The following is a 16023-nucleotide window of genomic DNA, read 5'->3' as shown; positions in this document are numbered from 1 at the left end:
TCATCAATTACTGAGAACAAAATGCATAGCTCCTTTTTGAATTGCAGATAAAGGTCCAAAGACAGTAAAGATTTTCCAGAACCAACCGCGATCTCTTGACTTTGATTCTGCTGACAGCATGGAGCCAGTGCAAACATTAGAGTAAGAAAAATAGTGTTTTTGTCAAGGAAAGTTTTGTTAAATCCTGTATCAACAATAATGTTCTTGTTTGCAATTTTGCAAATATACGCAGGACTTTTCAAACAAAAGACAAACTGTTCTGCTCACTGCAACATCTGGTCTTAGTTTAAGATTTGAGCTAGACTACTCATCAAATAGTCAGAGCTATTCTACCGGTACTTGACAGACAAATGTGCATAATAATTTGGTTAGAGTAAACATCACATCACTGTTTCAACAACAGGTATTCAAATAAAACTTCATGTGGTGAAACTTTAAATGGTCGCTGAGTGACGCTGACCAAGTTCCATAATTTTGACCTGCAATTTAGCTGAATTATGCCCCTTTTTGTTCTAAGAAATGTTTTAAAGATGAACATGTAACATCTCCGTATCAGTTTTTCTACCACAGTAATTCAATTGAAACTTAAACCCTGTGTTTGGTCCATTTTTGAGGTCACTGACCAAGAGCTGTAAATCTTACCTGCAATTGAGCAGAATTTTGCACCTTTGTAGTTAACAAATGGTTAAGATAAATGTGCATTATCCCCTTACCACTTTTGTAGCTTAAATGCAGGTGTTGCTTGCAATATTAATAAAAATCACCTAAATTAATTTGTAGACATTTGTAAATCTTATTACTTGGCATGGTCACATGTCTTGTTTTAATTTATTAATTTTTGCTCCTTCGGTTTACATTAACTATACAATTATAGGATATCATGTGGGGTTGGTATATCAAAAGAATCATTAGTAAAAGAAAAAAAAGGTTTCTTTACAATAACTCGAGATAATGGAAGTATTGTATTGATACTTAATGCATAAAAACCTTATATCCTAACGTTAGTTAATTGAGGTATATGAATCAAACTTGCCCATGGGAATGGTGAGGTCAAGGTCACTATTACTTTATTTGGAAAAATGCTTTCTGCTCAGTAACTTGACTAATTAATAATAGTGTAAACACCTTATCTGGATTATTCACATATCAAACTGTTCTGTTGTTTCAGACTGACTCAAGATGACATCAAAGAAGGAAGTTTGATTCCATTGAAATTTGTGAAATACCAGAATGTATCCAGTGTAACAGTGAGTAGTAGTTTAAGTAAAACTTATAATTATTAATTAAAAAAATTTGTTTGAGAAAAATAAAATATGCATGTCTCTCTTGCATATTGAAGGTATAACCTGGGGAATAAACTCTAAATCATTTCTGTTTATTCACATAGACATCAATGCATGCTTATGGCAAAATACTATCGTGTTATTCATACATATAATCAGTAAGATAAAGATGGCTTCTTTTTACTCACCAACAGTTGTTTTGGTTAGTATGAACACATCAGCAGTTGCTATGGCTACTGTTAACTTTCCAAACGTTCTTATTTTTACTTCCAACTTACATATGTTAGTGCTCGTTACTCTTAACTCACAACAAGGTGCTATGGTTACTATTAACTTACAAACAGTATCTATATGGTTACTATTAACTCACCAACAGTTGCCATAGCTACTAAACTTACATAAAGTTATTATTGAACAGTTGTGATGGTTACACTTAACTCGCCTTCAGATTCTATGGTTACAATTAAATCACCAACAGTTGCTATTGTTACTTTAAAATGACCTTACATTACTACTTACTCACCAACAGTTGCAATGGTTACTATTTCAGCTGTTTATCAAGGACAATCAGGAAGAGGGAGAGGTAACACACTTGGATTACCTCGGATTTATTGGTTCTCCAGTCAATGCCACCAACATGAGTGACTTTAAACGGGTAAGATTTATCATTTACCGTAAAAATGCAGTCATAAGTCGAGATTTTTTTCCTCAAAAATTTGATTAAATTTACAGTCTCGACTTATGAGGTTGTCCATGAAAAATACTGATGACATTCTACTTAGATCGATCCCCGCGGAAATGGTTAAAGTTGTTGTTGTTGTTGTTGTTGTATAGAAAACTTGTTGAAATACGACACACAAAATTTCCTCTTTTAACTGATACTTACCAATTAATATAACCACAGTTTGCCGCAACATTTCCCTTGTTTTTATTTTCATAATTTAATCCAAAGTTTTCATGTAAGCAGGTGTTTTTTTTACAACTGAACGTGTAATCAAAAGATCGAGTCATTTTTAAAGTAGAGCGAGAATTGGCAACCTGTGTGAATTGACAGTTTGACGTCATCAAAGAAAAGCCGCTTCCTGTCAAGAAGCCATAAAGCATCACCCTTCTCGCCGATAAAATAAAATTTCTTTAATATGTGAAGCGACATGTTAAACCAATCGCGAGTTTGTTATTCACTGGTAATCGTCCAATTATGTTTGAGCACGTGCATAGCTCCGCCTTTGAAACTGTTATGTAGAACAAAGGTGGAGTAAGCGGTCTATTGGTTATGTCAATCATTGTCATAAAAACGTGTTTACCGAGGAACTAATCAATTCATCCCCGTGTCTCGGCAGCCATTTTGAACAGAGATCAATTTTTGTAAATAAAGATTAACCGCCACCTCATAGAAAAACAAAGAGAAACAGACGAACCAGAGAGCCACAACAATACCAGAACATCTATCCACTACGCCGCACTGTTCCTTACCCATCCATTGATTCTTTTTTTTGTTTTTTCGTAAATCTCTAAAACTTGCAGCATTTCGGACGTCATTTGGTATTCGGAATTATTTTTGGCTTCTTCATCGTATAAATTAAACATTACCAAATGACAAATTAACTACCTTATTTACTTATATAAACTATATTGGGTTGTTTACCGGTGCGGTGCCTGCATTTAGTGCTTTACACGTATTAAGAGCTGTGTCAAATAAAAACCATTATTATATCACACACATAACATCTAAGATTCCCACAAAACTAGCCTCGTTCCTTCTTTATTTCTTTTTCATTTCTACAATATGTCGTCATACAAAAGAGCATCCATCCACCCATCTAAGGGGCAGTGTCAAAACCTGACCCCTTTACTAGGGGAGGCACGTTCAGGGTCGGATAGGCATCACCTATCTCATAACACCATGCCCTTTAAGTGCCTCCTCCAGTCAGCTGGAAGTGTAGCCCCCATCATGTCTCTTCTTACCATTTTTCAATTGGCCTCAGGTTTGGCGGGGGTACTCCCCGGACTAGTTGAGCGGGCGGTGCCCCTGGCGTCTGGCTGCGTGCTTTTGCAGCTCAAGTCCGCTCAAGCGCTTGCCACCCTCCTTTCTAGGGGTACTTTCTATCTTGGCAAAGTCGCGGTCCGGGCCTTATCCCCGTCGAACATGAGGACGATTCATGGTTATATAGCAGGGATCCCGGAAAGCCAGGATTTGATGGAACTTCAGACATCTCTTTCTTTTAAACCTGCAATCTCTATCTCTGATATCCTCATCACTAATTTGGAAAGGGTTGAGCCTTATCGCCCTGCCCCACCTGGCTTTCCGAGACTGGTCAAAATCTCTTTTTTAGCGTCCGTACCAGTCCCAAATAAAATCTTAGTCAAGGACACCAGTATCACCCTTGACATTCGTCCCTGCCCCGTCACACCTGCCCGTTGCTTCAATTGCCAGGGCTTTGGTCATATAGCCAGCAGGGGTAAATGCTCTAATACCACCTCTTGCTGCCGCTGCGCCGGCGCTACTTGCCAAAGAAGGTGCACAAACAAATTTCGTTTGTGCGCCAACTGTGGCGGCCAGCACTCCGCATCCTACCAGGGGTGCCCCTCCTATAAGAAGGCTATCCATATAGCCACCTATGCCAATTTTTATGGGGTCACCTGGTCCGAGGCGGAGAGCAGGCTACTTGCACCTGACACTGTGAGCCACAGCGTGGGCGCCCTAAACACCATCATCACAACCGGTTCCGCTTCCTTACCTAAACATGCCTCTCCCGGTTCTATCTCTCCCCAAGCCGGGAGGACATGCACCATAGTTGAGGGGCTAGTGGGTAAGAGTACCCCCCCTCAACCTATAAATAGGGAATCCCCCCCCAAGGTTACCTTTGCGGAACCTGTAACCAAACACACATCCGATTTATGCACCACCCCCCCTGTATCACCTATCCAGGGGGATCCACCCACTCAGAGACGCCCTCCTGTGGCTACCAGGGGGTCCTCCCCGTCCACCACGTTGACCGACGGTGCTAGCGACACCACTTGTAGTGGTCCTACACTGTCGGACAACTCTATGTTTGATATCACGGGGAGAGACTCTCTGGTGTCAGTGCACTCCAGTATATTGGAGAACCTTTCTATCTCTGGTATCTGTGAAATAGAGGAGGAACCCCGAGTTAGTGTCCCCCCTAACCGTCCCAGAATGGTCGACTCCCAGACATCCCCAATGAGCTCCCCTACCGACAACACCAGCAGACGTAACTCGTTTGCTGGGGACTCATTTATTAAAATCAAGGATCCGCCAGCAACAGGTCCCACATACAGGAAAATATATCTCAGCGAGCTGGCGGATCTGGTTGCTGAGATAATAAAGGACCAGAAAAGGCCCACTGGGAGTCGAGTTATATCTTACATTTATAACAAAGTTGATTCTCGATTCAAAAATTGCAGAGAATCAATAACAAAGGTCATCCCCCCTGATAAAATTTTAACTAATAAAATCCATTCTGGAACTGGGGATCCTCCAATAGTAGTAGCAGATCCAGGATGCCCCCCCCCCCCCCCCCCCCCCCCCCCCCCCCCCCCCCCCCCCCGTTAGGCTTGCCAGGACCCCCGCGAAACTCAAAGGGGCCTGTGCAGGCCACAAACTAGGAGTTAAATCTCCTCACCACTCAATAAATCAGATTAAACGCAAGTTAATTTCGTACCACTATGGACAGTAACCTGCAAATAATTTCATTCAATGTTGGTGGTCTTTCCGCCAACAAATTTACAGAATTAAAATATTTTATTGACTGCAACCCTAATACCCATATCATATGTTTACAGGAAACTAAATTTTCAAATATTTCTGTAAAACAAATACCAGGGTATAACTGCGAATTTAAGAATTATGTTACTTCAAACCAAAATATTGCTGGTGGTCTTGCCATTTATATTAAAAATACAATTAATTATGAACACCTGGGAGTGAACAACCAATTTAAATCTGATGGTAGCACTGCTATTGAGGCATTAGCAATTAAAAATTGTTATTGACAAGAACCGGCCTCTTATCCTGGTCAATTTATATTCAAGAGGATGTGATCTTGAAACCCTGAACGGCCTCTTTAAGGAATTAAGGACCATTAAAGGACCCTTTGATATAATATTCACAGGCGACTTTAATGCACATCACCCTGCTTGGGGTTCCATAAATTCAGATGCAGAAGGTCGGGCGGTAATAGAATGGTTGGACAAGCAAGATCTTATACTGCTCAATGACGGGTCTCCAACCAGGCTTAACCCCACTGGTTTAAACTCCCACATTGACCTTACTGCAGTTAATGCCAGGATAGCAAGTGCGTCTGCATGGGCAACTGTTAAAGATACCATGGGATCTGATCACCTCCCACAACAGGTTACCCTGCTCAACTATATTGCACAGGGAACTGAGGCCCAATGCTCAGGAGAGCAAAAGTTTTTATTGGAAAAAGCTAATTGGGCTCAGTTTAGGGACCTCTGCTCAGATCTCTCCCTTGCAGATGTCCACTCCCAGGATCCAAATCTGTTTTGTATTAACTTAACCAGCAGGATACTGTCCATGGCGGAATGTAGCATACTGGTCTCCTCCGGCAAGGTCAAAGCCAGAAATAGGGTCCCGTGGTGGAATGAGGCGTGCTCCAATGCGGTACAGGATCGTAAAAATGCTTTAAAAATTCTTAAAAAGAACCCCGCTGAGCATAATCTTCTTAATTATAGGTCCCTCGAAAATCAGGCAAAGCGGGTTATTTTGGACGCAAAAAACTCAAAATTGGAAAGAATTCTGTGATTCAGCTATCATTAATAAGAAAAATACTAGGGATTTTTGGCAAAAAATTCACAGAATCAAAGGAAATTCATTCACCCCTGTACCGCTACTTAAATACAAAGGCGAAATTGCCACTACCCCAAGGGACAAGGCTCAATTTTTGGTACGACATTTCCAATCTGTCTCCAGTGACTCAAACCTTCCCGTTGAAACTTTGAATTATCAAAAGCGGTTTGAGACTGAGCACCGAAATATTTTAAATGAGCCTGGGGATAACAGCACGCCTCTCAATTTACCATTCACTATTACAGAATTATTAAGTGCCATTAACAGCAGGAGCAACACCGCCACGGGGCCTGACAAGATAGCATATTTAATGTTTAAAAATATGCCAGCCGTAACTCTAAAAATCTGGCTTAACCTATTCAATCAGGTGTATAGGACAGGCAGGATACCACCCGAGTGGAAGCAGGCCACAGTGATTCCAATTCCTAAACCCGGTAAAGACAAAAATGATCCAAACTCATATCGTCCAATAAGTCTAACATCACATGCAGGTAAATTACTAGAAATAATGGTCAAAAATAGATTAGAACACTTATTGGAATCAAATAATATACTAAACCCCTTCCAGTCTGGCTTTAGGAAGGGGCGATCTACTCTTGATCAGCTAGCTAGATTACAACATGATATTCTTTCTGCAAAAAATCAAGGGCAATCAGTATTAGCAATTTTTTTGGACCTTCAGGCCGCCTTTGATTTAACATGGACCTTCGGCATACTAAAAAAGCTAGCTGACTATGGAATCACTGGATACTGTTTCCACTACCTCAGAGCATTCCTAGAGGGCCGTAAAATCCAGGTCAGGGTCGATGGGGAGTTATCAGAGGTAGCCATAACTGACCGCGGAACCCCTCAGGGGTCCGTAATATCCCCAACTCTGTTCTCCCTCATCGTAAACGGTCTACCTGATGCCGTAAAAGACTCAGGAATGGTTATCTCCCAGTTTGCCGATGACTCAGGCACTTGGTTAAAGGGGTCTAACATGTTACGCCTGCAAAAGAGGGCTCAAGCAGGCTTAGACTCCATATGGAAATGGGCAATTGAATGGGGATTCAAAATTTCTCCAACCAAAACAGTAGGAGTACTATTTGGCGAACAATTTCAGCACTCTTTGGACTTAAATTTAGGCGGGCACCAAAATTATCTTTGAAAAAGTGGTGAAATTTCTAGGTATGTACCTAGATAAACAGTTAACTTTTACTCACCACTTCAAATATTTGGCAGAAAGGTGCGAAAGGGACCTAAATTTAATGAGAATGTTAAGAGGCACAGGTTTCAGATCAGATAAAAATAGCCTCTTAACACTCTACAAGTCCCTTATACGTCCAAAGCTAGATTATGGAGCCCAAATCTATGCATGTGCTAAGCCAAACGCCCTAAAAATGGTTGATGCCATTCAACACAAGGCCCTAAGGATAGCTCTGAGAGCCCTAAACTGTACACCGGGTGCACTGCTAGAGGAGGAGGCCGGTGTGTTACCTCTTGACTTGCGTAGAAAACAACAGTCCCTCAATTTCTGGGCCAGGGTTAAGTCTCGGCATGGTTCAAACCCCGTTAACAAACTTGTCGGGACTGGCACCTTCGTCAAGGGGAAAATACTTAAGCGTAAGCATGTCGCCCTACCTTTTGGTGCAAGTATTAGGACCCTGGTTGAGGATGCCGGTCTCGACAAGGTACATGTAGCAGACCTGAGGCCCTCCAAGGCCCCCCCCTGGACGCTTGGACCCATTGATGTTGACCTATCACTCTCTAATAAAATAACGAAAACTGACTTGCCACAACTCATCAAGTCAGAAGCTCTCTCTCTTATAGATAATATGTATGCTGAGCATCTAAAAATCTACACTGACGGCTCCAAATGCCCTAACTCTGGTTTGGTAGCCAACTCTTTTGTAATCCCTTCAAAAAACATTAGTAAAACGCACAGGCTCAGCAACAATCTCTCTATTTTTACAGCAGAACTTTTGGCAATTAAATTCTCTCTGTGCTGGATATTGGTCAATAAACCTACTAAAACTGCTATTTATCAGACTAAATGTCATCTCTTGAGTCCATAAAAAACAGAAATAGCAGATCTAGGCCTGATATTTTAGCTAGCATTTTGCAACTTCATCAACAGTGCCTAGATAAATCTTTAAAGGTCACATTAGTATGGTGTCCAGCACATGTCAACATCAGTGGGAATGAACAGGCCGACAGGGGGGCCAAAGAGGGCCTCTTGAGGGGGGCCGTAGATGTTGGGGAACCCCTGGCACCTTCTGAGATCTACTCCCTGACAAAGAAATTCGTTTTGGGCGAGTGGAGTCTCCGGACCGACAATTTGTCTTCCCGTCGACATACTTTTACTAGACCTGCGAAAACCCTCAGGCCGCCTGACAGATACTCAGCAAGCATTGTGCTTGACAGAGCCATCACGCGCCTGAGGATGGGAACCACCCTATTACCCGGTGGCGCAGGAAAGTATGTCCTCGGTATAGACCCTGCATGTCCTAGGTGCCAGGAACCTCTCACTGCGCCCCACATGCTGCTACACTGTCCTAACCATAAGGCGCAGAGGGACCACCTCGAAGCTGCATTGCACTTCCATGGACTAGTTTTTAACCTTACCAACGTGCTAGACCCCAAGGGAGCAGCTAGGGGCCCGGTCTTCTCTGCCCTCGCCAAATACTTACTAGCTTACTAGATTGTCAAATAACTGACAAAGTCTAGGTCATTGGGGGAGGGAGAGCAGCCAACACCCACCTAATTATACAGTCTTGTGACTGTTTTCTTTTAAAAATGTGTAATCTTTGCACAAACCTGATGTAATCAAATAATTGTGTTGGATTTGTGTCGCTTTTACACAACCTTTATTTTAGTTTTTAATGGGTTTATTGTTCTACCCCGCCCTTTCTAAATCAGACCAATGGCATTGACCTGGTCTTCTTTATTTTAATACATTTTTTATGAGAGTATGACGTTAGTCCACCATTTACATTTTTCAGTTTTTTTAATATAATCATATTTTATGGCATTTCTTACTACAAGAAAGGACGAGGCTGTCCAGTAACCTGGGATTGTTGGCTGCATTGCACCCCCTCCCTTCCTCTTTGACACCCCACCCTTTCCCCTTCAAACTCGAAGAACCATGTCGGACTGGAGTGCACGGTGCAGGGCCTTATACCATTATAAACACCTATTTAGCCCTATCTAGGACAAAGTATTGTCGACCTTGTTGAAAGTACTAATTTTGTACCTTGGAGTACATTAAGGATTATTATAACTGCTATCTTGTGTAGCAATTTCCTTATTTTTGTGAAAACTGCTATTTTATATAGCAAATTGCCTTAATTTTATTATTATTGCATTAACTCATGTTAAAATTGCTACTTTTATAGCAAATATCCTAATTTTTATATATAATTGCTATTTTATATAGCAAATTGCCTCGGTTTTTACTGTCTAATTGTCATTTTGGATACCATATAAGGTACTTTAGTATTATTTCCTCCAATGTTATCATCAGTATACTAATAATATTGGATAGATTAGAGCTTTTTGGGTTTATCTTAACGTATCTAGGTAATATTTGGTCTTTTTACCATTTTACATCTTACCATTATCAATTTTCCTTCAATAGTATACAAACTATTTTTCATTTACCGTGCACTCCCTCTGGTCCAGGGGAAACAACCATTGTAGACTCCATCATCACAATTACCTCCCTTAGTACAACTGAGTGACACCACCTCTGCTGGCTCTTCTTTTCCCTCACCCACATCGGCCTACACTTCCATAAAATCTCTCCTTCTTTCAACCCTCCAGGGTGGCAACATGTATTTTAAATATATAAATGCATATAGTCCTGTACATATTGTAAATAATGTACATCTTGTACAAATTTAGCTGTCTTTGTCTCATTTTTAACTGTAAAGTACATTGTCTTACCCTTAATTTTTATGTGGCCCTATGAAGGTGACCGTTTGGAGACACGTAAGTTATTGCCCTTAACATATAAGGGTTTATTACTAAACCCACTTTTAAATATTGTTTTAATGCCACTCTGGGGGGATCTCTCTTTTCCATAGCCCAATCCTCCTTAAGTTCCATACAGACAGGGTCTTATGTTGGAGCATTACGGCTATATTCCCTGTCTGCAAGTGTTCAACATTGAGCCACATACATAAACTTGTACTCATTATTTTTTTAACAACTCAATACTAAATTGCAATATTAATATATAATTGAGAGTTACACACTCTATGTGATATCATATATTGTTGTGTTTTTTTCCTTTCCTTCTCATATAATTGCATTTACACATGCAACTTCACTCTACATTTGAGAGCTGTTAAATCAGGCTCTGGCATCCCTATTAATAAATGTTCTTAGATATAAACATATCTCTCTTATGATTAGATCTTGTTGTTTGGCGTTTAGTTTAAACTTTAAACATACACATAAAAATGGTACTTAACTATGCATGTAAACATATTGTGGCAATGTTCAACCACTTTGTGATCTGGAAAACCCTCAAATATTATTATTTTGTTACACAAACATATTACACATCTGTGTATTCCTTTTTCTATAATTATTATATTAAAATAGTCCTATTTGGATTCAAACATTTAAAACACAGATCACAAAGTCTAAAGACTCCAACAAACCCATTGCAGTATATACTGAACAGTGGGTCTGGTAATGATGCTGCCACATACAACAGTATGTGTGTTTTCACCATCTTTACTTATAAAAATTGGGCTATTCTTTCTCTCTCTCCTCCTTAAAAAACAATACAAACAATAACATACAATAACAACATCATATGAATGATAATAATTAATAATAAGTACAGTAACATAACAAAAACATAGTAATCTAATACTATAAAACAACTCCAAGTTCTTTTGGATTAACTCATTCTTTTTCTTTCATTTATATTTTTGCATATAAACCATTATTGTTTACTTTTTCTTAAAGTACAAAGTCAGCCGTGGGAAAATCTATTTTAAAACGGATTGACCTACTGGCAATCCATAATAAGAAATTTCGGCCAATCAGCGCCATCGTTATATAAGCGCATCAACCAATTAAAACGCCGCTTTTTAACCGCGTTAGGCCTATCCACTGTAAAGCACTGCGTCTTTTTAACGCTTCATATAAAGGTTATATATTTTTAAACCAATAGATTTTTATTAAGGCACCGCACCAACACTGACAAGTTTTATATTTATACCAATGGTACAGCCCAGTAAAATCGGGCTGTCCATTTTATGGCCATTTTCGGCTTTTTATGCAGAGTTCTATGTTAAGCAGTGTGCTCGGGCAATGGTTTTTAACCGAAGTCCCGAGGGTAAATAATCCCATTAGAACTAATCAATTGTTTTGATAGTCAAATTAAAGTACGAAGATTTGATTACAGCGATCACAGTGTTTCATCAGATTATAAGTTTGTGGATTATTACTAGCGTGGACAATTTAGTGCAAACTTTTTAATAATAATTTATTAATTTGACTAACACATTTGATTTGTCAAAATGCCTCGAAAACGCCAACGCCATGCGTATGACAATACGTTTAAAATACCCGTGATAGAATTTGCAGAGCAATCAATTAATAATAGTGCTGCTGAACGCGAGTTTGGTGTTTCGTATATCGTTGATGTGTAAATTACGATGTACATGTATATAAGTTCTGGTTTCCTATGTTGTATTTGTTTATGTGGTTCATTATGATTTGCTAATCTATATTTTCATATATTATTTTCGATTTCCTAAATATATATCGTATTGATTATATTTAACAAAGTACATAATACACGTGTCCGCTATGTCTACGTCGCACAGTGCTATATTGACGTCATGGTCTATGTTTAGAATAAAAACTTCCCGTACATTTAAAATTGCGTCTGTTTATGAAATTCTTGCACGGACAATTTCTGACTCGACTTATGACTTGGACATATTCAAATTCTCCGATTTTCGTATAATTTTTTACCCCCCGACTGATGAGCGGGTAGACTTATGACTGCATTTTTACGGTAATTGTTTTTGAGTCCAAGACAACACATATAATCAAGTTTGGGTTATTCTGCAACAAATTGGAGGTAGATCTTAATATTCTTAATAGCAGTTCTGAGTAAATGCTTAGAAATTGTCAAGTAAAATCCAAATTCTTTAAAAAAAATATATGTTTAACACTTTAAAAAATGAAATATGTAGTCAATAAAACCACATTAGTGCAACAAAGTTTCTCGGCCTAGTTTAGTTAACAACAAATTGTGTTGCTTTTACAAAAACTCAATTGTGAAAGTATTTCATGGAGAAAAGGCATATTATAGAGTAAAGAGGTTTTCATTCGCTACATAAAAAGCACTGTCAAATAATACGGGAGTTTGTGTAAGAATTGAAATAATTGGGGTAAGTTGTAAAAAAAATGGTATAAAAGGTAAGAAGACAGTCTGTAGTGCATTTTTTTGCCCCTGGTATGGTGGCATTTAGCAGTTGAACTGTCCGTCCATCCATCCGTCCGAAAGCTTTAACATTGCCCATAACTTTTGCAATATTGATGATAGCACTTGATATTTGGCATGCATGTGTATCTCATGCAGCTGCACATTTTGAGTGGTGAAAGGTCATCCTTCAAGGTCAGAGGTCAAATATATGGCTTCAAAGCGGCGCAGTAGGGAGCATTGTGTTTCTGACAAACACATCTCTTGTTGTTTGTATTATGCATCTGCTAAAAAGACAAGGGGATAACAGGAAAATAATTTAATAGGAGCCGCCAAAGAGCAATTTCCCCTTAAATTTGTAATGTGTGAACACTTGGATTTTTTTCAGAAAATTCTTATATTATTGTTAAAGTAGGATTTAAAAAACAAATGTAGCAGAATTTGAACTGTTGTCAAAATGTATGTTTATAACTCTGGGAAACATACCAAGATTTTGCGGCGAAAGTGCGATGAAGGAAGGAATACATTTAGAGAAAACATAGTCACTCTCTCATGATAACAGATTGATATCGGGTGAGACTGATATTGGCAGGGAATCCAATGTATGTAGGAGCTTTCCTGCCGATATTCATCATGTGAAAGTTTGCTCTTCCAAAATGTACACCAAGTGCAAGGCTTAGAGCTGTGATTTTATTACATAATATGTTAATGACTCAAACAACAGCTATAGTTGTACATGTTTTTGACGTGCTGTTTAAACTTCAAAATGCAGCAAAACTTCTCAAATCAGATGACAGGAAGTTAAAACTTCTAATTTTTTAAAGTTATTGAAATCCCTTCTGTAGATGATTTGGAATGGGCTGACATTGGCTTTACACTCAAGAAATGTCCTAGTTAATGGAATTGAGGTAGGCTGCTCTTTCATTGTGAAGAATTGTCATATTTATAGATATAAGTCTTTCTTTGTTAAACATATATATAATATTATGTTTTTTTCAGGTGGCTGGAAAGAAAGGTGAAAGCCATTGAAGAGACGATTAAATGTGATGACACTTGTTTGCATTCTAAAAAAGTTCTTTTAAAAATAAGAAAACAGGGTTAATTTTCTGGGCCCATGTTCACAAAGCTTCTTATAGAAAATTAAGGACACATCTACAAATATCGGTAATAATTTCTTTAAGTCTATGATTATTTTTTGTATATGCATTATACATAATTTTATGCACTCAACTTGTCAAAAGAGGAATACATATTTCCCCTTGTTGCGTTTAACATGTTTAAAACGAGTAAATATTTACAAGATAATTATTGATTTCGCCGAAGTCTCAGCATTCCCCATAGCAAAACGGATCTTATTGTTACCATCTTAAGTGTTCACTTATGTACAACTTAAGTTAAGATCTTCAGGAGGAGCTTAGTGATTACAGGCCCAGAGTCAGTACTAATTATTTCTTTTAAATTAATTTATTGGTTTTAGTTACAATATAAAGCTAAAAATATTTAAGTATCATTAACTGTTGAATCAGACCTATTGTTAACTATCTGTGTTTGAAGTTGAAGAACGATGTAAAAAATGTATATGTAGGCTGAATGCAACAGCCTGATATTGCAAAGGTTGTATACGTTGTGTTTAAATATAATTATTTATGCTATAAAATGGGATACTTTAATTGAATAGCCCCAGAAAGTTGACAGAATAATTTTCCTTAAGAAAGACAAACAAAATTATGTTATGATTTTCATATTGGTTAAGGAAAATGTTTGTTTTATTTATATGGCAATATGGGTTAGTCGGTCAGATGGTCAGTCTACTTAGTATATACCATTTTGTTTATGTACTCTATCTGGAGACTGATTTGACCTACTTTCTCCAAATTATGAAGCCAGTTTGCATAAGGAAACAAAGACACCTATCAAGTCCAGGTTAAAGGAGAAGATCACAGTGTCTTGCAACCCACAGTTGTAGTTACAGTATATAATAGTCATTGTGGGTACCATTAATTCCCATATTACCAGTCCCATAAGTGGACTTTCTATTATTATGAAAAAGCATTTAAAATTGGACGCTTTGTTCCCTAGTAATAGGATTAATTATTGTACTTCCTCCAGTAAATGCACTCAGTTTAATTACACATAAATTGATATTTATTTTTGGCTTATGTATCACTGGGGGTTAGAAATCATTAAAAACTTAAGTCTTGGGATGGGTTGGGGGATTATGCATGTCTTACAAACATGTCTTGATAAGATGATTGGAAAATGCTGACCATAATTTTATGTTATTTGTATTTTTATGTCAAATGTTAGGATTAAATACAGGCTAACATTGAAAACTTTAGCATTATATTGATGTATTGGTTTGGTTCACTTTCTCATTTTTAATTGCCTACATGTATATGTTTGTATTGCACATAATTTTGTTTGGATATGAAGAATTTGAAAAATGAACACAGGGCATTCTATTGTCAGTTTTGTTTTGTTCTTTTAAACTTCAAGAGGTCTTTTTGTGACAGCCATTTGTCCACTGTGCATCATTTGTCATTAATATTTTCATTTTTAACATGCTGGAGGAATATTTAATTTAATTTTTGAATACGCAAGAGAAATATTGACTATTTGAAAGCAATAAAGGAAAATTGTCCTTTGAACTAATGTAATATTTTATACAAGGAGCTTTTGCCTTAACAGACTATAGGACATTTTGCGCCATAGAACCACAGAGCACACACAAACATTGTAAATAAATGTTGGTCAAGTACTCTATTTTCGAAGTGTAAATGATGCATCAGTAAGGTTAAAGCGAGATTTTGACGTCTGCGTGGCAAAGAAAGCGTTTTTTGTTTTTTGGACATTTTTTTTGAACAAGTGATACTTATTTATTCAGGTTAATGTTTCAATGTTTAACATATGAAATTTTGAAAATAAATATAACCACATTTTTAGCTCATCTATTTTTTGGAAAAAAAAATATGAGCTATTGTCATCACCTTGGGGTCTGCGTTGGCGTCCGGTTAAGTTTTGTGTTTAGGTCCACTTTTTATGCTCCCCCAAAATTTATTTTCGGGGGAGCATATAGTCCCCGCTTCGTCTGTCCGTTGATGTGTCCGTCCGTGCACATTTTTTGTCCGGGTTTTTTCTCAGCAACTAATGACCAGAATTCAATGAAACTTTATGGGAAGCTTCACTACCAAGAGGAGATGTGCATATTATCAGTGGGTTCTGGTCAGATGATTTTTCACAGAGTAATGGCCCTTTGAAATTTTCCATTAACTGTACATATAGTGCAATTCTTGTCCGGGCTATTTCTCAGCAACTAATGACCGGTATTCAATGAAACTTTACGGGAAGCTTCATTACCAAGAGGAGATGTGCATATTATCAATGGGTTCTGGTCGGATGCTTTTTCACAGTGTTATGGCCCTTTGAAATTTTCCATTAACTGTTCATATAGTGCAATTCTTGTCCGTGCTATTTCTCAG

General features: G+C 38.1%; 1 protein-coding gene across 1 annotated transcript in view; it reads left to right on the top strand.

Moving 5' to 3' along the window:
* The window catches only part of LOC127868956 (thioredoxin-like protein 1), a 30968-nt gene extending 15962 nt beyond the window's left edge, over positions 1-15006 (top strand). The window contains exons 6-9 of the mRNA XM_052411176.1: positions 48-141; positions 1169-1247; positions 1834-1938; positions 13544-15006. Of these exons, the coding sequence (XP_052267136.1) occupies positions 48-141; positions 1169-1247; positions 1834-1938; positions 13544-13573 (308 nt within the window). The 3' untranslated portion in view covers positions 13574-15006. The remainder of the gene's footprint in view (positions 1-47; positions 142-1168; positions 1248-1833; positions 1939-13543) is intronic.
* Positions 15007-16023: the final 1017 nt, after the last annotated feature.

Source organism: Dreissena polymorpha, chromosome 2, assembly GCF_020536995.1.
Source record: "Dreissena polymorpha isolate Duluth1 chromosome 2, UMN_Dpol_1.0, whole genome shotgun sequence".
Lineage (NCBI taxonomy): Eukaryota > Metazoa > Mollusca > Bivalvia > Myida > Dreissenidae > Dreissena > Dreissena polymorpha.
The sequence above is the reverse complement of the archived record's forward strand: the minus strand, read 5'-3'. Positions and strand labels throughout refer to the sequence as shown.